This window comes from Ylistrum balloti, unplaced genomic scaffold (assembly GCF_031769215.1).
Source record: "Ylistrum balloti isolate Yb309-2 unplaced genomic scaffold, AGI_CSIRO_Ybal_v1 Utg369772, whole genome shotgun sequence".
NCBI lineage: Eukaryota > Metazoa > Mollusca > Bivalvia > Pectinida > Pectinidae > Ylistrum > Ylistrum balloti.
Genome location: NW_026781965.1, coordinates 1,143,398 through 1,168,883, shown reverse-complemented (window position 1 = coordinate 1,168,883; position 25,486 = coordinate 1,143,398). Strand labels below are relative to the sequence as shown.

Below are 25,486 nucleotides of genomic sequence, written 5' to 3'. Positions count from 1 at the left end.
ATGGTCAGTCATGGCATTATATGTTATACATATATATATATATGACCACCAGTCTGTCACAGCATTGGTGGTCAGTCATGGCATTATATGTTATACATATATATATATATATAGCGGAATACATTTGTCGTGTTGATTTGATGATTTTTTTCAACTATATATATATATGACCACCAGTCTGTCACAACATTGATGGTCAGTCATGGCATTATATACCAACAGTGACCACCAGTCTGTCACAGCATTGGTGGTCAGTCATGGCATTATATACCAACAGTGACCACCAGTCTGGTCACAGCATTGGTGGTCAGTCATGGCATTATATACCAACAGTGACCACCAGTCTGTCACAGCATTGGTGGTCAGTCATGGCATTATATACTGACAGTAACCACCAGTCTGTGTCACAGCATTGATGGTCAGTCATGGCATTATATACTGACAGTGACCACCAGTCTGTGTCACAGCATTAGTTGCAGTTGCAGCATTTGTGAATGTGACCAAACATTTTGTGTCACAGCATTAAACTTTAAACAGTGATACAGAACACAAAATGAAACATCAAATATTTTATTCTTAAAAATATTCTGACACATGCATATATAGCACATACGTTCATATCATAAATTATTGATATTTACATGGAATGTTGCTTTCTTTATTTTCTGAAAAATGTTTGTTAAGATTGGACGGATTTGTTAACATTCACATCAATAAAAACACAATATAACTACTCTGACAAAATCATTGTGATATTGATAGATTAAGGAAAACTAATCATAGTGAACAATATGTATAAAGACATCTTGTCCCCAATATCACACACTTTGAGTATCCTTAAGCTAAACTGAAACTTTAAATAATTTACTAGACACTTAAACTCGGTTCTAAGTGCAGAATGGTGTCAGAAATACATCCTTCAGTAAGAAATATTACAGCAGACATTATAAAAATGATCTTACAGTGTAATGCATGTCTAGGTCTTCAGTAATGTTTCATATTCGCTCTAAAGTACTCATTCTTGCTTTTCAAAAGAGATTCAAATAAATACTAAATATGTCTTAAAGTTGAAAGTCTTTGTAATAAACAAAATATTTAAATTATTACAAAAAAAAACAAATATTCGACCTATATCCAAAACAGTATTGCAATACTTGTTTAATATTTCTTATCTTAAAAAACTCATTCTATCAATGACATCAGAACTCTTTATGCCAATGCCATTTACTGGCGGTTTTTCATATAAAAGACATGCAAAACAACAAGTGAGATAACAGAGAAAGGCATTCAACATGCACATGCTTATTTCTGGAGGAAGAGATGACAGGATCCACAGTACAGGCTGGCTGCCTACAGTGATACAGTAATAGTTTCTGTCCAACCAATAACAGACCTCAAGATGTAATTTTAACTGTAGACTTATTAGCATCAAAAGCCTAGACTGAATGTATCCAAAGTAGATGAGAGTTGTATTATGACTATAACAGATGTAAACCATTCTATATTGTCTGTATTTATGTCCTGTGAGATCCTATGGAATGGCTACTAGGTTTTCCTTGGCCCACTTTTTCATGGTCCTGACCATGTATTCCACCTGAGGGTTGCTGGAATTCCTCAGCATGTTGATGACGTCCCTCAGTGTGTCTCTGTAGAGGCAGACAAGGCTATATCAGACAAGCGCATAACAAACACAACCAAACATCAGAAATTTTCAAATCTTTTTATATAAGGTAGCCATTGTTTGGGGTAACATGACTTCCAGATCGCTGGTGGTGGATATGATCGTTGTCTCTTTGATTATAAATGGTTAAAATCACTGCATCAATCCAAAACCTCCCAAAACAAACTAAACAGAAGGCAGCAATCATATGATATATCATAGACCATTATGGAATCTACATTGAGGTTTGTTATTGAATATGTGGTTTTTAAATTTCAGCAGACTGATCTAAGTTTACGACACACTGACACTGACTGAAGACATATAAATATAAACCTTCACATCATATAACAGCTATAATGCACAATATCAATGATATGTTATATCTTATGATATATTTGAGTGGTATGTCATAGTATCAAATCTGATTCAATTTGTTTATCTTATTCTATTTAAGCCACTCCCCCTCTCCCCTATACTCACAAAATATATCTCTTTTTGACCCCTCCCCAACATATATCTAGATACTAAGCTTTCCCTATACTTACAAATGACTATAGATCAAACGATTTCCTTACTTAAAAGAAAAATGAAGCAATGATGTTTCTATGGTGAAAAATGAAACAAAACAAACAATATTGATCAGCGTGCCGTTAGGGCAGATCTTACAGCTATAGTAAGCATGCTGCAAGGTGAGAATTACATACATAAGCTATAATGAGATTATGTTCATGCATTGGTTGTAGAATTTTAAATATTTACAAATGACTATTCTGATAGACATGCATCCTACCACGTATATACAAAAATTAATATCTATATATCTGTTTACCCGGAGGAAATAAAATGGGACCATTGAACAGCCTATGTAATAAACAGTACAATATACCAGACCTAATGTAGACATTAGTTCTTCCTATCAGCATCTGAATCTGTTTATCAAATGATGACTTTAATGAGTGAAGTTATCAAATGAATATCTAAAACTTACATATTTGAAGTCATAACCTAAAATTAATTAATAAAGCTGATATAAAATCCTAGATAAATACATAACGTCACTTTCTATGTAAAATTTAATCCTTGTGTGCATAATTATAAAACTGATGTTAAACACGATATTTTATCAGTTTATATAGACCTGGAGGGGGATATCAACTCTGTATGATACATTTCCATTTACTCTCAAGAAAATGTGATGTCAGACGAACCTTTCAAACGATACATCTCGGCCTAATGTGACCACAAAGCTGAATGGACTATTCTAGTCAGAGATCAATATCATTAGAGAAGTTTAGTCAATTAAAATCTCAGACAAAGACAACACTTGTGTAGAAGAACCATGCTCTAATCATTTAGATTAAGCATGATTTTATTTTAAGAATTTCAAAAACAAAAAAAAATGTCAGCACTTGATCTTGTAGTCTAGTTTTGGGATAAGGATATTGTACTAAATTTATATCAAGGTTTGGATTGGATACAGCATTAGATCCTGTAGTTAAGTTTGGGACCTGGATACAGTACTAGATCCTGTAGTTAAGTTTGGGACCTGGATACAGTACTAGATCCTGTAGTTAAGTTTGGGACCTGGATACAATACTAGATCCTGTAGTTAAGTTTGGGACCTAGATACAGCATTAGATCCTGTAGTTAAGTTTGGGACCTAGATACAGCATTAGATCCTGTAGTTAAGTTTGGGACCTGGATACAGTACTAGATCCTGTAGTTAAGTTTGGGACCTGGATACAGCATTAGATCCTGTAGTTAAGTTTGGGACCTGGATACAGCACCAGATCCTGTAGTTAAGTTTGGGACCTGGATACAGTACTAGATCCTGTAGTTAAGTTTGGGACCTAGATACAGCATTAGATCCTGTAGTTAAGTTTGGGACCTGGATACAGCACCAGATCCTGTAGTTAAGTTTGGGACCTGGATACAGTACTAGATCCTGTAGTTAAGTTTGGGACCTAGATACAGCATTAGATCCTGTAGTTAAGTTTGGGACCTGGATACAGTGCTAGATCCTGTAGTTAATATTTTGACCTGGTAACAGTACTAGATCCTGTAGTTAATTTTTGGACCTGTACTCAGCACTAGATAGAGTAGTTAAGGTTGGGACCTGGATACAGCATTAGATCCTGTAAAGTTTGGGACCTGGATACAGCATTAGATCCCATAGTTAATATTTTGACCTGGATACAGCACTAGATCCTGTAGTTAAGTTTGGGACCTGGTTAAAGCATTATATCCTGTAGTTAAGTTTGGGACCTGGATACAGTACTAGATCCCGTAGTTACGTTCAGGACCTAGATACAGCATTATGTCCTGTAGTTAAGTTTGGGACCTGGATACAACATCAGACCCTGTAGTTAAGTTTGGGATCTGGATACAGTACTAGATCCTGTAGTTAAGTTTGGAACCTAGATACAGCAAAAGATCCTGCAGTTAAGTTTGGGACCTGGATACAGTACTAGATTCTGTAGTTAAGTTTCGGACCTGGATACAGCATTAGATCCTGTATTTAAGTTTGGGACCTGGATACAGCATTAGATCCTGTAGTTAAGTTTGGGACCTGGATACAGTACTAGATCTTGTAGTTAAGTTTGGGACCTGGATACAGTACTAGATCCTGTAGTTAAGTTTGGGACCTAGATACAGCATTAGATCCTGTAGTTAAGTTTGGGACCTGGATACAGTGCTAGATCCTGTAGTTAAGTTTGAGACCTGGATACAGCACTAGATCCTGTAGTTAAGTTTGGGTCCTTGATACAATGTGATTATATGCCAGTGCCTTACATCAGCCTCAGAGCCTGCATTTTAGTTTGTTTTGAGAACTAAAAGACATTGCTTTACAATAAGCCTGAAGATATATTTACCAGTTCTAGACCCTGTAATTTAACTTGTGACCTTGAGACAATGCTAATGGTCCTGTGTTTGCAAAAATGTGGTATATTTCGTTCTTATTTGGACAATCACACTGAGTGAATAGTTAAAAAGGCACAAACAGGTCTGTACAACACTGATGTGTCACGCTAGCAAGTTTGCTGAGAAAGAATGGAGCTGACTAGATGATCATACTAATCTACCAGTATTCATGCACACATCATCAAGAATATTTATGTATAGTAAGCTGTACAGGTTGATTACCTAACTGATCTATCTCTCTTTGATTTAAATCTTAAGCATTTTGAATACAGAGGTAAAAAAATTGCTTACAATAATTACTTTCATTGACCAAAAACCTCTAATTCAGCTCACACATACAGTATTGTCAAAAAGAAATTCTAACAGCTGAAGGCATTAACCTGCGTCTGATGAACGAGACTGGTATTAAACAATAGTCTAAAGGCATTCGGTAACCAGAAGTACTTGTTATACCATTGTATAAACGTGGTGTGCCATTAATACTTGTGATAGGGCTTGTGAACTACTACATTCGGCTCTCTAAATCTAGGAATCTCAAGTGTAGAACACTGTTATCATACTGTAACAACTATAATAAGGTCTTTGGTAATACTATGTACCAAGAGCAGGATTAAGAGGAAGTGATCATGCATGCACAGAATAAAGACAGGGGTCATGTCATCCTTGCAAAAGTTTGATCAAAGAAAAATCAGATAAGGGCTTTTGTTCTCATTAACATTATTGTAAATTATCAGAGAATATGTGTCATCTTGATCCTAAAAGAACTATCTAAATGAACATGCAGTTTTAGTGAAGGTATGTACAGGATTTACATGTTGTATAAGGAAACAAGATGCCAGGCTACCAAGACACTTTGTTCTCTTTGCCCCATTTTTTCATGGTGCGAGTGATGTATTCCACTTGTGGGTTACTAGTGTTACGAAGTAGTTGAACCACTTCCCGAAGTAGCTCTCTGCACAAATAAAACAGCAAGGTATAAATGTTACTTTCTCTAGAAAGCTAAGTAGTGTAAATAACTGTAAACAGATACCTTGAAGTCTAAATCATACTGTTTTTAAATAAAGGACAATAAAAGGGAAAGGATATAGCATTCTTAAAATTCATGAAAGCAACTACTGGATCTGCTTTAAACTGATCTTTTTATCAACCAACTTGAAAAATGAGAGCATGTTGTGTGGTATTGGTTATATGCAGACAAATTATTGAATCACTTAACATGAAAGAATCAATGATGACAAAGTAAACAAAAACTATTGACAAAACAACTTCCAATCCTTGATACCAGAATGTATTACACGATTCATTATAAATCTAGTATCCTCCTCTCTAATTTCAGACAACTATCAACAAGTACCTATTAGACTAAACTGACTGTTGATATTATCTAATGCTGCCTCCTGTACAGCTTGAGAAGTTTACAAAAGCCAAAATACAGGAAAATTTATCAAATGAAATCAGTTTTAGATCAAGATGAAGAAATTTAAATTTGCAAGAAAAATAGTATATTTACTTCATTAAAAAACAATTGTAAAGTAAATAAGCCCTGGTCAGAAATGCACTGAGCTATTATTTTTTCTCTGGTCATCCAAAACAGCAAGCTTTATAAACTGATTGGCCCAATAGTCTTCATTAGAGGGCCATACTCATAAGTTACTATTCACCCTGATACACCTACTCACTACATTGTGGAAATTATAATTCTTTGGAATGAGAGATCACTGTTGTGAACTAATCTTGGTTTATACATAATTCTAGGGAAAGACAGATCACTGTTGTGTATACTGACCTTGGTTTATACATAATTCTAGGGAAAGACAGATCACTGTTGTGTATACTGACCTTGGTTTATACATAATTCTAGGGAAAGACAGATCACTGTTGTGTATACTGACCTTGGTTTATACATAATTCTAGGGAAAGACAGATCACTGTTGTGTGTACTGACCTTGGTTTATACATAATTCTAGGGAAAGACAGATCACTGTTGTGTATACTGACCTTGGTTTATACATAATTCTAGGGAAAGACAGATCACTGTTGTGTATACTGACCTTGGTTTATACAGAATTCTAGGGAAAGATAGATCACTGTTGTGTATACTGACCTTGGTTTATACAGAATTCTAGGGAAAGACAGATCACTGTTGTGAATACTGACCTTGGTTTATACAGAAATATTGGGAAAGACATATCACTGTTGTGTATACTGACCTTGGTTTATACAGAATTCTAGGGAAAGACAGATCACTGTTGTGTATACTGACCTTGGTTTATACAGAATTCTAGGGAAAGACAGATCACTGTTGTGAATACTGACCTTGGTTTATACAGAAATATTGGAAAAGACATATCACTGTTGTGTATACTGACCTTGGTTTATACAGAAATATTGGGAAAGACAGATCACTGTTGTGTGTACTGACCTTGGTTTATACAGAATTCTAGAGAAAGTCAGATCACTATTGTGTGTACTGACCTTGGTTTAAACAGAATTCCAGAGAAAGACAGATCACTGTTGTGTGTACTGACCTTGGTTTATACAGAATTCTAGAGAAAGACAGATCACTGTTTTGTACTGACCTTGGTTCATGTCCAGCAATGATGAGTTGGAATACGCCCACACAAGCTCCTCGCTTGCCCTCCCAGTATTCAGGGTTGGGGTCAAGTCGCTCCAGTACATCAAAGGATTTGGCAGCATAGTAAAACTGACCCATCTGTAATATGTAGTTAAAGGTAATTCTATATGGACACTGACAGAACATATGAGATTCAAGAACCGATGACAACTCAAGTAAAAAACATCATCTGTATGATTTTACACTAATAATAAGACTTATAAAACAAGTAAAAAAAAAAATCTGTCAAATACACATTAAGAGATATAAGAGTATTTACCATTTAGTGTGGAATAGGAATAATCTATAGAAATCTAAAAAAGAAATTAAAAATCCTGAATGATACTGCTTTTATAAGCATATAATTTCTTTACTGACCTTATAGCAGTCATTAGCAATGAGTTGAAGCAGACTAAATGACTCTCCTGATGTCTCCATCTTAAGGTATAACTCCCATGCCAGGCGAGCCTTTCTGTTCATGATATCTGTAACCAACCACATGTACCAGATCATTATGTTATAAGGCCATTTCAATCAATTCTGACAACAAATAAATTGTCAAGGTGACCAATGAAGCAGTGTTTTCCATTTAAACCAATAGCATATTATAGATAACCAAGTGTTTCATCAATATCAATGTTTTAGCTATACAGAATAGATAACAGAAGTGATACTTACAACATCTAGCCAGCCAGCTGAGATAGGTGTAATCATTTTTAATCTTCTCCATCTGTATCAACAGGAACACCTGATGCAATACAAAGTACTATTATCAATAGTGACACCTCACACAATAAAAGTACTATCTGTCAATAGTGACACCTCACACAATAAAAGTACTATCTGTCAACAGTGACACCTCACACAACAAAAAGTACTATCAAAAACAAAATCTCAGGCTCTAGAGATTCCAGTTTTACAAAGCGTAAAGATTTAAAACATACCATGCCCTAACTTCAATGACCATTATTGACAGTAACCCTGGTATATCAAAGTAAGTCACTAATGTTGACAAACTTTGTCCCTACATAACACAAACCTCCTCTGCCTCCTTGTAGTTCCCTACTGCAGCTTTTGCCTGAGCGTAGTTAAAGTTAAACAGATCATCGTTGTAAAAATAGCTCTGGAAAATTAAGAGAATACATATTATCTAAAAAGTTGCAAGGTGAGTATATCATCAATTTTCTGTTCATTTTCTAAATAGTTTCAAAATCCGGTATCTTTTGCATATGATTATGGGATTGATATTGCTATAGACCTAGTTAAGGCATAGACTTCGCTAAAAACCTGAAGTTGAGAGAAAGATCTTGCTATTGACCTAGTTAAGGCATAGACTTCGCTAAAAACCTAAAGTTAAGAGAAAGATCGTGCTATAGACCTAGTTAAGCCATAGACTTCGCTAAAAACCTAAAGTTAAGAGAAAGATCGTGCTATAGACCTAGTTAAGCCATAGACTTCGCTAAAAACCTGAAGTTAAGAGAAAGATTTTGTTATAGATCTTGTTACTGGACAGATGTTGTTATAAATCTTGTTTAGGGAACAGAACTTGCAACAGACCTAATTAAGGGACAGACTGTACTCTAGACATTGTAGTCTAAGGATTAGTGATGATCTCACCTTGACAGAGTTGAGATAAATCAAGACATCTTCAAACTGTCGAAGTAAAAAGAAACAGGATGCCATACACTGTCTGCCAGGAATAGTGTCTGTAACAAATAGGTACATTGTATATGTAACAGAATTTTTAACATCTCCTGATCACTATAAAATGAAATGAACAGTATAACATGAACCTAAATACGAAACTTCAACTGTAGTAAATTATTTCATATAGTTATCAATACAGTCACACTTTGGCCAGAACTATGACATTGTGTATGTAGAAGATACTTACCACATTCACTGGCTGATCCTCCGACTAGTTGAAAGTACTGCTGGGCAATCTTCAAGTGCTCCTTCTAACCCAAAAGAGATCATTATATTTAGAGATATCCTGACCATCACTGAACTGACATGTTTTAACGCATCAGAGAAAATTTATCGAAACCAACACTATACAATGCCCTGTGTTACTGTGGGTGGGGGTACATGTAGGTATAACTTAGGTGACATGTAGTATTAGGAGTTAAAGTTATTTGTAACAGTACTCAGACATTCCTTATGTTGGTTTACTTTGAAAACTTACAAAAACTTTTAAACTGACATGACGATAGAAGTGCCATACCTATTAGATGTGTAGATGTTGGATCTTCATTGTGATGTCATAATAGCGCTATAATTGCACTAAAAAGCACCAATTTTCAGAGTTATTTAATCAAATGAAATATTAAAATCTTTGATTTTTAAGGTTGGCAAGAACTTTCGGCTGAAGTTGAGGTAGAGAGAGTAATTTCTACCCTTAGGATGATTGTCTTCAAATGTTTCATCCCTGGGTTAATATTGTCTTATTGATACCCCAATTCCAGACAAAGGCAGTATTTACAGTACTGCTCACACAATTACTTTTATCAAGGAAAGATCAAGGACAATTGTCCAGGAACTTAATAGTATAAATTAACCAACAACAGTATTGCTAGACTGATGGTATTTCGATTTAATGGTTAGTGGAAAGAACTCCTGTTTCAAGGACAACAATTTAATTGAAAATCTGATAATTTGTTTAACAAAAAAAAAATCGTAACTAACACCAACTAAAAAATGTTGGAACTGTAACAAACATTGAATTGTTACCATAGGGTTTGAAATTCCTTCATCATATGCTAATGACTGTAGATAAAACATCAAAACACGATGATCTGGTATTCATTATGATCTATTATGACCAGGACTTTATGTAACTTCATATCTTAAAAATCTTCATGAAAATATTCAGTACAGGATAACAAAGAAAGCAATTAACATATGAAGACAGGTGTCAGTGCTGGTACTGATGATGGTACTGACCGAACCCTGCTCCTGTCCTAAGGCTGCATTCACCACACCCTTCAGGATGTACTCCTGGGGAGTTGTCGGCTCAAGTTCTTTGATCAAATTGTAAGCTTCAGCAATATCATCTAAAAAAGTAATTGTATAAGCTTTTGTTTACCAACATACATATATCACAACTGGTATTATGTTCTCCATCTGATACTAAATACCTGTGAAATTAGTGGAGGACTTAATTTCACCATATTCTCATTCATCAAAAATAGCACAAAATTATCTATCAATCCTTTTTTAACAGCAAGTCAAAATCTTAGATAATATATGTTACAGGCCTGTATATATTGATACCAATGTATATAATGTATACACGAAAATCCGTACTTGTTAACTTACCCAAACAACAACAACAGTGAAAAAATTAGACCAGCAAAACAAAACAAATGCAGGGTACCAGTTACATACAGACACAACAGGTTGCCCTGTTTAAGGTAACAGGAAACAACTGGTTACTTTTGTTTGAGGAGACAGACACGACTAGTAACTTTTGTTTGAGGAGATAGACACAACTGGTTACTTTTGTTTGAGGAGATAGACACAACTGGTTACCTTGTTTGAGGTGACAGACACAACTGGTTACTTTGTTTGAGGAGATAGACACAACTGGTTACCTTGTTTGAGGTGACAGACACAACTGGTTACTTTGTTTGAGGAGATAGACACAACTGGTTACTTTGCTTGAGGAGACAGACACAACTGGTTACTTTTGTTTGAGGAGATAGACACAACTGGTTACCTTGTTTGAGGTGACAGACACAACTGGTTACTTTGTTTGAGGAGATAGACACAACTGGTTACTTTGCTTGAGGAGACAGACACAACTGGTTACTTTGCTTGAGGAGACAGACACAACTGGTTACTTTTGTTTGAGGAGACAGACACAACTGGTTACTTTTGTTTGAGGAGATAGACACAACTAGTTACCTTGTTTGAGGAGATAGACACAACTGGTTGCTTTGTTTGAGGAGATAGACACAACTGGTTACCTTGTTTGAGGAGATAGACACAACTAGTTACCTTGTTTGAGGTGATATATGACAAGGTTGAGTCGAGCCTCTGGGATAACATCTATGAGTGGGGGCAGCACTTGTAAGGAACCTTCTCCTCCACGAAATACAACCTTCAGATAGAAAGCATGGTAGTTACTAAACAGATCAGTTAATCATAATAAAGTATCTCAAAACATCACTATCTCAATAAGCTTTAATTAATCTGCTGGCCAGGAATCAAATAAAATGAAACATCCCTGAACATGCGAGATGTATGATATCGTTACAGTTTTTGATAGTTACATTGATTATTTTCTTTTCCAAACTCATGTAATTCATTAGGATAAAGATAACCCTATAAACGACAAATATAATCCTCAATGATATCCCATCATTACAATACATTTAATCCTATCTAGAATTACTATCTACTCTTGTTACTTACCAATAAGGTAACTAGATTACAACAAAACCAATGTATACAAGACCCATATCTAAGCCATAAATCATATTTGTATCACATGCAATATTCTGTAAAATGGTTTCTTCTCTGTGAGATTTGTGTATCCCATACATCAATATTGAATACAGGAAACATGTACAGGCCTTGCTCTAGTGAGCAATGTGGACAGCGACAATTTGTCTCCTTAGCTGGCCCCACAGTGAAATCACATTGAGGTAATCTTTAATATTGATTCTAAACACTGGACTGTTTCTGTCCTAACTCAGATTGTTCAGGGTATATTTTTCTTAATTACATGTGAAAGGATAGAATCCTTATTACTTCAATATATCCTTATTCAGTCTGACAACCACTACACAATGATTAGTGACCTTGTCCTTTGTGGAAAAATAAGGTGCACAGTGTTCTCTAGCTCAATGTTACTAAAAGATGCGAGATTACTAATAAAATATTCGTCTTAAAATTAATGACTCTAACTATTGATTTTATTATCAACAGCAATTATACAATGTGCTGTAGTAGCATCATGAGGCAGTCCATTTAATGAGAATAAAGTGACTCTTATGATACCCTAACACACAAGTGACCCTGATGTTATTTTTGACATACAGTTGACCCTGATGATACCTTGACAAATATATATGACCCTGGTGTTACTCTGACATACAAATGACTTTAATATTACCTTGAGGCATAGGTGACCCTAATGTTACCCTGACATACAACTGACCATAATGTGACCTTGACATACAAATGACCCTGATGTTACCTTGACATACAAATGACTGTAATATGACATGGACGCACAAACTACTACACTTACCATGTTATGTTTGATGAGATCTCGAGCGAACACAAATGACGGCGTAGACATTTCTTGTAAGCTCTTCAACTCAGCCTGGAAATGTCAAAATTGATTACTCAATACAGAACGGTGACAAGGATAAGTTATTGTATTAACATTGTAACAAATGTCTTAATCATATAAAGCAAAGATACAATGGCTGCAATTTGGATTGAAACTAACAATGATTCAACAATATGGTATTGTTAGGCAATATAAATATATGAGGATGTGAAATGAAAAGTGGTGATATGTTTCAGAAGTATCATCAATGTGACATGGCTATGATTATTGATATAAATAAAAAAAAAACAGAGTGATAAAAAGGACACCAGGAATTAGTTTTATCATTTAAACAGCTTCTGGTTTCATATATGGATGTAAAACAACAAAAGGACATAGAGATTTCATAGACAGATCATACAAATGGAAAAAAAATGATATTAGAGAAATGCCAGTCATGTTAATGTTATACCAGGAGTGACTCACATCATCACCTACTTCTTTAGCCTTTTCATTGTCATGTCCAAGGTCATTACAGGCCCTTAGGTTGAGTCCTATTGGTACCTACCTCTGCAGCTTTTCCACTGTAGAGTCTGAAGTGATTACAGGCCTTTAGGTTGAGTCTAATTGGCACCTACCTCTGCAGCTTTTCCATTGTAGAGTCTGAAGTGATAATAGGCCTCTAGGTTGAGTCCTACTGATACTTACTTATGCAGGTTTTCTATGGTACATTCTAAGGTCATTATAGGCCTTTAGGTTGAGTCTTATTGGTACCTACCTCTGCAGCTTTTCCATTGTAGAGTCTGAAGTGATAATAGGCCTCTAGGTTGAGTCCTACTGATACTTACTTATGCAGGTTTTCTATGGTACATTCTAAGGTCATTATAGGCCTTTAGGTGGAGCCTTATTGGTACCTACCTCTGCAGCTTTTCCATTGTAGAGTCTGAAGTGATTACAGGCCTCTAGGTTGAGTCCTACTGATACTTACTTATGCAGGTTTTCTATGGTACATTCTAAGGTCATTACAGGCCTTTAGGTTGAGTCCTATTGGTACCTACCTCTGCAGCTTTTCCATTGTAGAGTCTGAAGTGATAATAGGCCTCTAGGTTGAGTCCTACTGATACTTACTTATGCAGGTTTTCTATGGTACATTCTAAGGTCATTATAGGCCTTTAGGTTGAGCCTTATTGGTACCTACCTCTGCAGCTTTTCCATTGTAGAGTCTGAAGTGATTACAGGCCTCTAGGTTGAGTCCTACCTTACTTATGCAGGTTTTCTATGCTTTTCATTACAGGCCTTTAGGTTGAGTCTTATTGGTACCTACCTCTGCAGCTTTTCCATTGTAGAGTCTGAAGTGATTACAGGCCTTGAGGTTGAGTGCTATAGCACTGTCAGGGTACTGTTGTAAGTATACTGCTAATACCTCCTGTAATGCAAGCAAATGAATAGGTATCATTCACCTATCATAATTAGCACCATACATATTAGAAAATCTTCAATTAACAATTAATTGAAACTGCTAGCTCTACATGTTTCCAGGCTGATCATGACCATACCATCTTGTCATATCTATTCTGCATGAGCCATGTAAATAACTAGATAATATTGTACAAACTGCGTTAGATTAAGAAAGTTGTGTCAAATGTTTTCTCGTATTTAGTATATCTGCATATTTTGTTATACTGTTACTATTTTATCTTTTTATAATAACATAAGAAGTTTATCAGGATAACATTTATAAATTTTCTATTTCCTTGAGTTTGAACAATTTGAATCAACGTATTTCATCTGTGTTCACAGGATTTGAGAAAATGTTAACACAAAAAACATTCAGACATTTTATGAGTGTAACATGTTTTTAAGTGAATACTGAAGTAAAAAAATTGAGAGAAAAAAACCTGTCCCTTGTTTTAACTGTTTTTATCTCACTTACCTGAGAGACATCATAGTAGTCTAGTTTGTAGTAGCACAAAGCCACATACACATTTAGAGCCAGGTAATCTCTGTAATAGACAACACAACATTCTTCAAATGACAATATGTATGTATAGATTTCTTTATTAATATCAAATAATGCCTTTCATTTCATGCTGATTAATTCCTCGTGAAGTATGTATCCTGTGCTGTATATACATATATGCCTTGCTCCGTTATGTAAATCATACAGTCTATTCTGTTACGTATGCTCTATGATCTGGAGCATATGCAAAATATATTAAGTGCTGTTGCAGTATACTTTGAAGTCAATACAGAGTATGCCTATGTGTTATACGCCCAATGCTATATAGATTTGGAGGGCTAGTGTAATATTCCCTCATTTGTATGTCCCGTGCTGTACGACCTAAACTATCTGTATGTCAAGTGCTATGTACCTTATGCTACATCCACTGCTGTACACCATAAATACTATTTGTATGGCAAAAGCTGTGTGCTTTGTGCTATGTGCTGTAATCCCTATGCTATCTGTATATACAGTGCTGTATGCCCAATGCTATTTGTATGCCCAGCCCTAAGCACTTCATGCTGTCAGTGCTGTAAGCATTATCCTTTTACGTTCAGTGCTGTGTCTTCATGCCAACAGAACTGTATGCTCTATGCCATTTGTATGTCCAATGCTGTATACCATATGTTATGTATATTTGTATGTCTAGTGCTGTATGCCCTATGCTATTATTTTTATATGTCAAGTACCATATGCCCTATGCTATTTGTTACAATATCCAGTGCTGTATGCCCTATGTCACTTGTACATCCAACACTGCATGCCCTATGTTACTTGTATGTCCAGCACTGCATGCCGTGTGTTACTTGTATGTCCAGCACTGCATGCTGTGTGTTACTTGTATGTCAAGCACTGCATGCCCTGTGTTACTTGTATGTCCAGCACTGCATGCTGTGTGTTACTTGTATGTCCAGCACTGCATGCTGTGTGTTACTTGTATGTCCAGCACTGCATGCCCTGTGTTACTTGTATGTACAGTGCAGTATACCCAAAGTTACTTGTATTGAGTGCCTGACCTGTTGTCTAGGAGGATCCTTTTGTAGATGTCGATGGCTTCCTGGTAATGACTGCGGAGGTAATGTATAGAGGCCAGAGATAACTGGTCCTCTACTATGTCCTGTAGATTCTGATGGTAGGACATCAGTCGCTTCTCTTCATTAAACTTATGAGACAGATGAAAGCCCAGTCGGTTCTGGAGTCGGCTTTTTGGACCTGAAACATCAATACTTGTAGTTGTTATTCATATTCTGAAACTTTTGAACATATTGTATCCTTCAGATATTCAAAATTATAACTTGTTCAAAGTCATCACATGGGCACCTGTTTACTGTAAACAGTACCAGTTTAAAACTACAATAACCTGAAAGAAAAACATAGTAGAAATAAAACATATTAACTACATATAAGCTGATGTATGATCTATATCTTGCACCCTTATAAGTTAAAATCATTGATGTACCTTTCATTACGACTATACAATATATATACAGAATACCAGTATTTAAAATGTTTTGTTAAGTAGTTATATCGTGTATTCAGAAAGACCATCGACCTTAAGTTTAAAATAATCACATTTTTTCTTGATTAACTGAGAGTGATGTCTTATTTAAGATCTCTTTCAGAACACTTTAAAACTTCTGTATGTCACTGTAGCTTCATGTCCTGGTGTCCTGAGTGTGAAAGGAGACTGACTGTATCATGTCTAGATAGTGTTGAAACATGGAGTTGATATGAACATGGGCAAACACTTGGGCTACAGATTTGATCAAAGCAAAATTAATTACCTTAATTAATTTCAAGCAGTAAAATCATTCATTTTCATGGTGTTTTCATCATTGATTTTGTGGATCAATCCAAAAATCAATTAAAAATCATAAATAAATCAACTATTAAGAATTTGACATGAATTATTCTAGTACGTATCAGTGGTCTTCTTGAGTAACATCTATCCACAAAATTAAGAGTCCATGAGAATATATTTTTTAAACAACTGAATGAAGTTTTAACCACATGAAAAAAGTATTTAACATTATCTACACCATAAGGCAATAAATGAAATGAATTTTCTTTCTTGGATAATTCTGAATTACATCCAGTAATTAATACTATCATGCGATTCCAGTGTTATTCTGTGTCGTCACTCATGTCATAGTTTTTCCATTAAGATGTCACACAGAGGAAATGAGTATAAGATAGAGACAAGAAGGCTTTAAGAATAACATAGAAAAGAGATTTTGGGACAGATTTTTGCAGAAAAGTTGACCATGTGATACAATGCAAAAATGATCCTGAATCAGTTTCCATATCATACAAGACTAGTGAAACAAATATTTTCAATTTTAGCTTACCAGAGACTCCCCAAAAAATAAAACTTGTATAAGTGGGAAAACCATTCGTTTGAATATTGTTCCCATCAAAACACATTTAATGTGCCTCCAAGTTAAGCTTCCTCGAGTCACTGGGGTTATCTAGGTGTATACACTCTAATAAAGGAGTAGAATTACTATTGTTCTGTACTAGATCTTTTTTTTTAATTCATTATCACAACCAACAAGATAGCTCCTATCTCAAACATTAAAAATATCAAAAACAAAGTTAAAATGTTTAACAGTTCTTATGTAAGAAGTATTGCATGACAGCTTTTATACTTGCTTAAATATTGCTACCAGCAACTTACTAAATAACATTGACATTTATAACATGAATGATGTCATAATGGATTTGTTAGTAATGCCCAACAGACAAAACTTGTGTACTCCACTGTATCCTGGCAGTACAAATTTGATAGATTGACAAATATTTGTCCCTTGGTCGTGTGAATTTGGAATACCTAAAGGGCTTCATCACATAAGACTAACATTTACATGCGTTGTAACAGTAACGTGTAAATAACGCCCAGCAATCTAAATAACAAGGCAACATAACAGCATCTATCAACCAGACAAGCTCTAAAGAAGACCTAGATCATTTTCACATCACTGATTGAATTTCAACATATTTCAACTCCTGTCAAAAATATGAAATGACAAAGCTTACTGGAAAATTTTTGAATGACCATGACAAAATGGAATTCTACTTAGTTACCAAATGAGAGGTTCTGAATTAGTGAATTTTTGATTTTTCAATAAACTGTGCGTGTCACAGAATTCCTCAATTTCCTACAGCGATAAGGTCTGGCTCCATACCAGAGTGACCAAATATTCATATGTCCATGTGTGTTATGTTGGGGCTAGAAGAAACTTGGACTAGCCATAACATTTATCATATAATTCATTGCCATGGCATTGGTAGCCAAAGGAAACACACGTCATAACAGACATATTTTATCATTATTTACACAAAAACAAACAAAAAAAAAAAGGTTTAGTCAAACAGGAATGAAAATAACATACAATTTAATGGCAAATATATATATATATATAGATCTCTCAGTCATCACCACTGGACCTGATAAAGGAATGTGTTGTCATTGTGTGGACAACACATTCTGAAGATTTTATGCCCTTGCATATTGTTAGCCTTGTCACTACCTGGAATCCTCAGTATTGTATCTCATCAATCAGTCAATAGACCATTCTTGCTGGCCATTACAAACAAGCTATCTATGGATAAAATGATCCTACCGGCTACGTGAATTAAAAATAAGCTAGATTCTATAAGTAAGTGTTCTTTTATTTGTCACCCATGATACCTTGTGCCAACTTTCTACCTAAGATATTGGAGTGATTAGTATCATAAGAGACAATGATTTTGTTAGTTCAAGTGAAATATGATGATTGAAAATAACAAAAACTAAGAACAAACTTGTAACAGTAAATCAAAATGAACTATTTCCACAGGATATAAAATACTCACAATACCGCAGTTTAGTCTCTAATGGTTCATTAGGGTCTAGAACTAACTCAAAATAGTGATATTTATTAATACTACTCACTAATATCCTGATTGAGATTCACAGTACGAATCCTGTCCTTCACATGGAAATTCACATGTAATGAGTTCAAAAATCATACATTTCTAAGATCTTCATGATATAGAAAAAGATTTAAAGCCAAATATTCTTCTAGAACATAGCAACCAACTAGGGGCACATAATTTTTTTTAAAATACTAGGCAAGTGACCTCGAATAATATACTTGTTCACATTGCCATCCCACTGGCTTAGATATAAATAATTATATTTCACCATTTTACTCCCTTGTTTGTCAGTTTTGCAATCATACTACAGTCTTGTATAAGTGGTAATTAATGAAAATAATCAATGCTACACATATCAGTTAATACTCTCTTTTGTCTTAATATTTATTCATAATAAATTCATTTATGGTCATTATATGATAATCCATTTCATAGCAGCAATGGGCGGGACACAACTTAATTCAGAAGGAAAAAACAACATTCCTAGGTTTCAAAATGATGTAGTGTTGATACTTTTACAAAAATTATCCTAACTATACTGGAAGTAGAGTGTGAGTGATGTTTAATTAACGAATGATTGTGATCAGGATTGCAGTGAATTTCACAATTTTATCTTTTTTTACATAAGAACTATAACGACCAATTGTGAAAGCTTTATGATGATGAAATGATCACACACACAGAGTATATGATATAAGGTCACAATGGAGACAATAGATATAGAGCCAAGATTGCAAAGTTTGGTTCATGTGATTAAAATTTTGTTTCCATTTCATAGCAGAAAAAAATATTGAAAATACAAATTATTCATTCTGGTGAGGTTAAATGAAGATTGTTAGACTCTTTTTAACAAATCCAATATGAAATGGAAACTCATGTGGGATCCTTTCTGTATCCTTCTTGTACACGATAAGGATTTGAAATTTCATGTCTGATATTGAGATTTAATAAAGAATGTCAAAACAAGTTCCAACATTAAAAAGTTAATAGAATAATTTGTTATCAACCTTTATTTACAAAACAACAATATTGATATTTATTGTAGACTTATTGTTGACTGTATATCTGCCATCATTGAAAATAGAAGCAAAATTCAGGGTGCACATCATAAAGAAACTTCTAGCTTGCCACTTTGTGAAATATACAAAGAGGCATCGCATGGCATGACTGATATAATGCTTCAAATCCACAGAAAAACGGACAACCAGTGCAAGATCAAATGAAAAGCTTTACATTACCAAGGTCACTGGCTGCTCATGTGTACAAAGCAAGAGACAGAGTTTACAAAGATTACAGTACAGCAAATTTGAGCTCTATAAGCTAATACATGTTAAATATTTCCTGGAAATATTCAGCTCAAATTCAGGAATAACAATTTTTTTTCTTCATTTTTATGTTTTTTTCACTGGTTTACTTATAACAAAACACAAAATAATGTCACATATATATTGAAAGCATTTCAGCAAGATTGAACCACAAAAGCTTTGATTGTTGCTGAATTTTCTTCATTTTTCAATGTGAATGTTGAATGTATTCATCGACTTAATTTGTATTGATATTTCACTGCAATCATTTCCAAAATTCCAAATTGATCATGCATCAGATTTTATCTTTGGAACCTTATTTATTGCTGCAAACTGCACTAGCTTCTTGTAATAGATAATTTTAACCCAGTTGAAGGTTAATTCAGTACAAGTTAAGATTTATTTTTATAGAAATTGTAAGCCTAAATTCACTATACAATGTTTAAACATACAAATTTTATTTTGTGGAAATTCCATATAGATATAACTAGATCAAATTACAAACGTAAACTTCCAATGATTCAGTCATTAGTTTCTTTTTCATTAGCTAAACAGTGTGAAATATTTGTGTTATTTAAAATTGACAAGAATTAAGCCAAAAAAAGCAATGCAATTCTGATCCAATTAGAAATTATAAGTGAACAGTGAATCGACCTGCATATTTAACCAATACTTTGCATAAAATCTATCATCTAGTCAAGGACTGCATTCTAGATTCCACAATGTGATATATCTACTCAGTCTAATTTTATGTTAGCAAGGGACGTTTCCTTCAATTCTGCCTGTCTAAATAAATTGAACCTAGGAAAGATATTTTGATACTAACAATAGTTTTAAAAATCTTAAAATGTGCAAAACTGCAGGAAATTTGCCAACTTGTGCAAAATATCCCTTTAAAATCTTTTAAGATACAACGTTCCACACTATAATCTAGTCATAGCCATTTGGTTGGTTATGACCTGAAATTGTTTTTTCATGTTGTGATATCACTCTTAACACATGTTGTCACTCCAACAGAAAATGAACGAAAGTATGTCGTACATCTAAACTGTAATAATACACTTTTCGTTAAATTTAGTAAATCAGAAAACATGAAGCTGTTATGTAAAACAAAGTTTTAATTGCGGTCATTGTATGCAATGTATATCCCCAATGGTTTAGCTCCAAAAATAAATATGTTCGCCAAAAAATTCACTATTGTATACCTTGAATTATGACCTGAAGTGCCATGATCAATATTTTTTTTTACATCCTGGCATCCATTCTTGGTTGTAAAATCGAAACATATATATGGATATATACGATATTGAATTCATCAGAATGGCATTAACACTTAAATGAATGGGGAAAAAATTATGAAAAAATTCTGGAGAAGTATGTTATGTAAAGTAACCGGAGGACAAAAAGCTCACATATCTGACAAGTGGTATCCTAAAACAGACATTTATCATGCATTTGCAAACCATATGTACTGTTACAGTTTCTAAATGGCAAACAATAATATTTTTGGGCATTGTACAATATGCACATCAACATATCATGTAGGTCCAGTTCCTATTTAATTACTTTGACAGGAGTACTTTTTGGTTTAGCTTATATTTAACTATCTTGAACAAAACTAAATATTTTGAAATAATGTAATTCAGCAATATTTATATCTGATTTTGGACACACAGAAGTGGTTAATACTGATACTTGTATGCATAATTGATAGCAGCTATTGTCAATGTAAAAGTTTAGTATACTGTAAGAGATCTCAACTCTTACAAATCTTTTTACCTAGCATAACTGTATTGATAGGCAATTCATTTTTTGGAGGCACAATAGTGCTTCAATAATAACAGTAAATATTGTCTTACCTCTTTGGGCAGCCTTATCAGATTCTGTGTACATCCCAAGGAAAAAATAACAACAAGCTAAATTTATCCACACATCAGGATGGCAGCCATCTCGTTTTGTCATTCTCTCATACTCCTGAAATATGATATCATATGTTTTTAATGAGCTTAAAATAAACAAGGGACTTTCCAGTATGGTTGGACAAATGACTTCTAAATTTACATTGACTTAAGACCATTCCATGAATAAATTTTCTTTGTCAGAAAATTCTGCACCGCTATGAAACAGCAACAACTGTATGGAATGGAGCCATATATATGTAGTGTTATTCCTAACTATGAATTCTTGAAAATATACATAATGTATATATATGCAGTGTCTATGATCAGCTGATTTGACAATCAAATGTACTTCAATTAGTTCATTTCAAGATATCATAAATGCTGATGTTGTATAAAAAGGGAAAAAAAAACATCAATAGTAAAAACATCAAAAGTTGTTATAAATACAATAATTCTTGACAAGTCAAACTTATAACCAGCCAAAACATTTATTTAATAATATAACTGATGAAAGGTGCTTACCTCCATGGCACGTTTGTAATCTCCCAAATGAAATGCACAGTAAGCAATCCAGAGATCTGTTTCTTCATTTCCTTTTCCACTGATTCTACTGAACTGTAAGAGAAAAAAAGCAATGAATCCAAAACTCGAGTTTTCTACTGGTTTTTCGTGAAAGACATTTTTACATCAAATAGGCAAATTTGACTGATCAAAAGATATAAACTCATTAACTTAACCATTTTTTTTTTCACAAAAAATTGTTTTTATTACCTCTGATAAGGTTATTGCTCCAGTATAGTCTCTTGAACTTAAGAAGTCCTCTAACTTTGGTAACTTCTTCTTTTTCTTGTTTTCTTTGGCTGGTGTAGTTGAGCCAGGCCCAATGGCCGGCTTTTGCCTTGAGAGCATCTGAAAGTATATTATATTAATTAGTCTCCATGTCACATTTTGTTCTGTTTTATTTTTATTTGATTGATTAAAAAAACACTTATTGTTTGCTATCATGTTTATAAACACAAACTAAAGTCACTACTCAACTCAAGTCCACAAACAGGACATGAGAAATTCCATGTACTTCCAACTGGTCAATGATCCTCAAGTTAAAATGGTGTAATATATATTGATTTACAAAAGTTATTTTTACTGTACTATACTCGCATTTAGATAAAGATGCAACTCTCCCTCATTCATCTGACAAATTATTATAAGAAACTGATAACAAGTTTTATCAGGAACCAATAATTGAAAAACATGAAAAGAAATAAGATGAAACTTTCAATCTCTGTAAAACATACATTAATTTCATTCCCTTAGGTATCTTTGCTTATATTTGCCATATTTTTTATTATTCATTCTGAAGACCTCCTAGTTATCAACATATGAAGGGTGACGTCAAAGTCTTGCTTGGAGCACACAGGTAAGTTAAGGTAAATTATAAAGATAAGTTTTACAAGTTTATACACTTCTAATGCAAAACATTTCTGTTGCATACACTATGTATAAAATACGTAAAATTTTATCTAAAGCTAAGATAGTACAAAAGGCACACAAGAAAATACACTGGATGATTCACTCCTAAAAAAGCACTCTCATCATGGTAACAAAAAAAAAAAAGGAAAAACACACTTCACATTTCCACATCAGTCTGACAAAAACCAATCCTGATGTGCGCTCTCATTTCATAAATTATTCTTTGTTGGGTGGTAGAGTACCATTCCTACATTTTTTGAAGAGTTCTCTAACAGAAAGATAAAGTGAGTCTTGAAATTCAAGTGAGTCTTACATGAAAATCATGAGCCCAGAACTCAAATATTTAAGTCCCAAACATCACTGAGTTGCAGCAGCCAAAACATGTTTATAGAAATGTTAATGGCGTGTAGTATACAGAACGAGTTGGGGAATACAGATATGCCAAAATGTTTATTAAATGTTAAAGCAAAATATTCTTTACTTATTTCCTCATTTGCGAAACAAAACATCTATTTCAAAAAGGACCAAAATGTGAACTACATACAGTAGCCATCGACAATGGCACCCAGTCTATATTACCAATTTCAAGTTACTAAACGATTGTAATTGGCCAGTAAGAGTTTAAGCAATCAACTGTACATTTGGTTAGATGCATGACTTTGTTCGATCTTAATAATTTTGTGATTTTCACACATACAAAAGACACGATATTTTGCTAGTCTGTCATCAACAAATGAAAGTCTAAGCCTATTACATCTCGGATAACCTTTTCGCTTAATGTTGTTAAAACAACAAACAGTGACCAATCATAATATCAGAGTTAAATTTTGGTAATATGGAAATTATATTTCATTGGAGAATGTTAAGATAAACACTAGTCTGGAATAAACAATACCATTTTGATGCCGAATATGTGCTTCTCGTATATGCCGTCAAAACTTCTAGCATCTGTGTTGGTATGCACAGCACTGCGCAGGTGCGTAATAATCTGGGTCTGTTGATACCTTTAATTTGACGGTCATACTCTCAAGCGTTTCATAGATTATCTAAAGAGAACGCTGAGAAGGGGAGTAACTTTGTGTGATATTTGCGGGAAATTTAAAAGCAAATGAAATAACAAAAACAGACAAACGCTACTCCAATAGATATTTGAGGTGAGTGCTACGATACATATTTGTACAGACGTCTTTTGATTTATATAATAGTGTTCTGTAGTAAATCGGCATATCAGCGGCCATTTATTTTATTAAGTTCTTTTCAGTCGTGAATGTAATAATAATAATATAATAAATTTATTCAGGAAAGATTTGCACAAATGTATACAAAGCATGATAAATAATAATATATGTTACAAAGTACATAAGGTGGAAAATTGACATAAATAAAACATGCAACACCGGAACATAAAATCACAATATAGACAGCTGATATATATGTTAAACAAATCTATCCAAGGATAGCCCAAAAATCGTAACAATATACGCTTATTTCCGTTGGGGTCCTTCAAAATGTAGATAAAAACATTATCTGTCTCAATAGTAAACATCATCATTGTTATGTTTCTCTTTCATTTTGTCTTGAAAGTGACGTTTTACTTGAGATTTGAATTGTAAATAAAACGTAATTGAATGATTTAATTAAAAAGGTCAAAATGCTTTTGTCATTTTATTAAATGTGACGCATGGATTGATTGCACTGTTTTGGGCAAAATTAACCAATGTGTAGAGAAACAATGACCAGTGATAGGAAACAGTAGAAAGTACTTAGAGCATTTATTTCATTATTACATTATTGATTTATTACATTGTCATCAGAGAAAATGACAATCTGATGTTAAACGTCTTTCAGCTCGTCCTTTAACTAGGATAAACTTTTTCTTGAATTAGAAGCTGCATAAATCCACGTGTGAATTGTGAACATCTTTTTTCCTAACCGTCTAGCCAATCAGCATTAATAAATGCATAACTGGTTTAAACATATTTACATTCCATATTTGAATAAGTTCAAGGTTATAAATATTCTAATTTTAGCATTGTGTCTTTCTTATTCCAGAGATCATTACTAAGTTGAAATAATAAAAACCAAAACGAAACAAAACAATTGTGTATATTTAGAGTTTTTACCGCTGCTGTCCCGTGTGTTGACAATTCATGAGAATGTAATATAGCCAGATTTCCAATACAATGGTGTCACCATGTGACCTTGACCGTGACCTTTGACCTAACCATTGCACCATAAGAGGTATGGCTTTCCTATTTGGCATGTGTGATACCGGTGACAAGACCTTTCTGGTGGTAACAAAATTTTGACCATGTGACCTTACTATGACCTACGTTTGAAAGTAAAAAATAAAATCATTACCACAATGAAGACATAAGTGTTTCACAAAGTGTGCATGCTATTAGCACATG

At 34.0% G+C, this 25,486-nt stretch overlaps 1 protein-coding gene across 6 annotated transcripts in view; it reads right to left on the bottom strand.

The window, feature by feature from the left end:
• Positions 1-554: 554 nt before the first annotated feature.
• The window catches only part of LOC132543903 (intraflagellar transport protein 56-like), a 56,163-nt gene continuing 31,231 nt past the window's right edge, over positions 555-25,486 (bottom strand). Inside the window, exons 1-19 of one of the 6 annotated variants that reach the window (XM_060207451.1) lie at positions 23,971-24,018; positions 22,377-22,514; positions 22,128-22,220; positions 21,564-21,678; positions 19,639-19,650; positions 15,499-15,694; positions 14,414-14,483; positions 13,805-13,906; positions 12,457-12,531; positions 11,199-11,301; positions 10,143-10,252; positions 9,094-9,157; positions 8,817-8,905; positions 8,239-8,322; positions 7,878-7,947; positions 7,578-7,684; positions 7,165-7,298; positions 5,398-5,537; positions 1,561-1,646 (exon numbers count right to left, since the gene is read on the bottom strand). In XM_060207451.1, the coding sequence (XP_060063434.1) occupies positions 5,426-5,537; positions 7,165-7,298; positions 7,578-7,684; positions 7,878-7,947; positions 8,239-8,322; positions 8,817-8,905; positions 9,094-9,157; positions 10,143-10,252; positions 11,199-11,301; positions 12,457-12,531; positions 13,805-13,906; positions 14,414-14,483; positions 15,499-15,694; positions 19,639-19,650; positions 21,564-21,678; positions 22,128-22,220; positions 22,377-22,514; positions 23,971-23,973 (1,677 nt within the window). In that variant the 5' untranslated portion in view covers positions 23,974-24,018 and the 3' untranslated portion in view covers positions 1,561-1,646; positions 5,398-5,425. Of the gene's footprint in view, positions 5,538-7,164; positions 7,299-7,577; positions 7,685-7,877; positions 7,948-8,238; positions 8,323-8,816; positions 8,906-9,093; positions 9,158-10,142; positions 10,253-11,198; positions 11,302-12,456; positions 12,532-13,804; positions 13,907-14,413; positions 14,484-15,498; positions 15,695-19,638; positions 19,651-21,563; positions 21,679-22,127; positions 22,221-22,376; positions 22,515-23,970; positions 24,019-25,486 lie in introns of those variants that run through there. The other 5 variants (XM_060207448.1, XM_060207450.1, XM_060207452.1 and 2 more) reach the window with 5 other exon arrangements.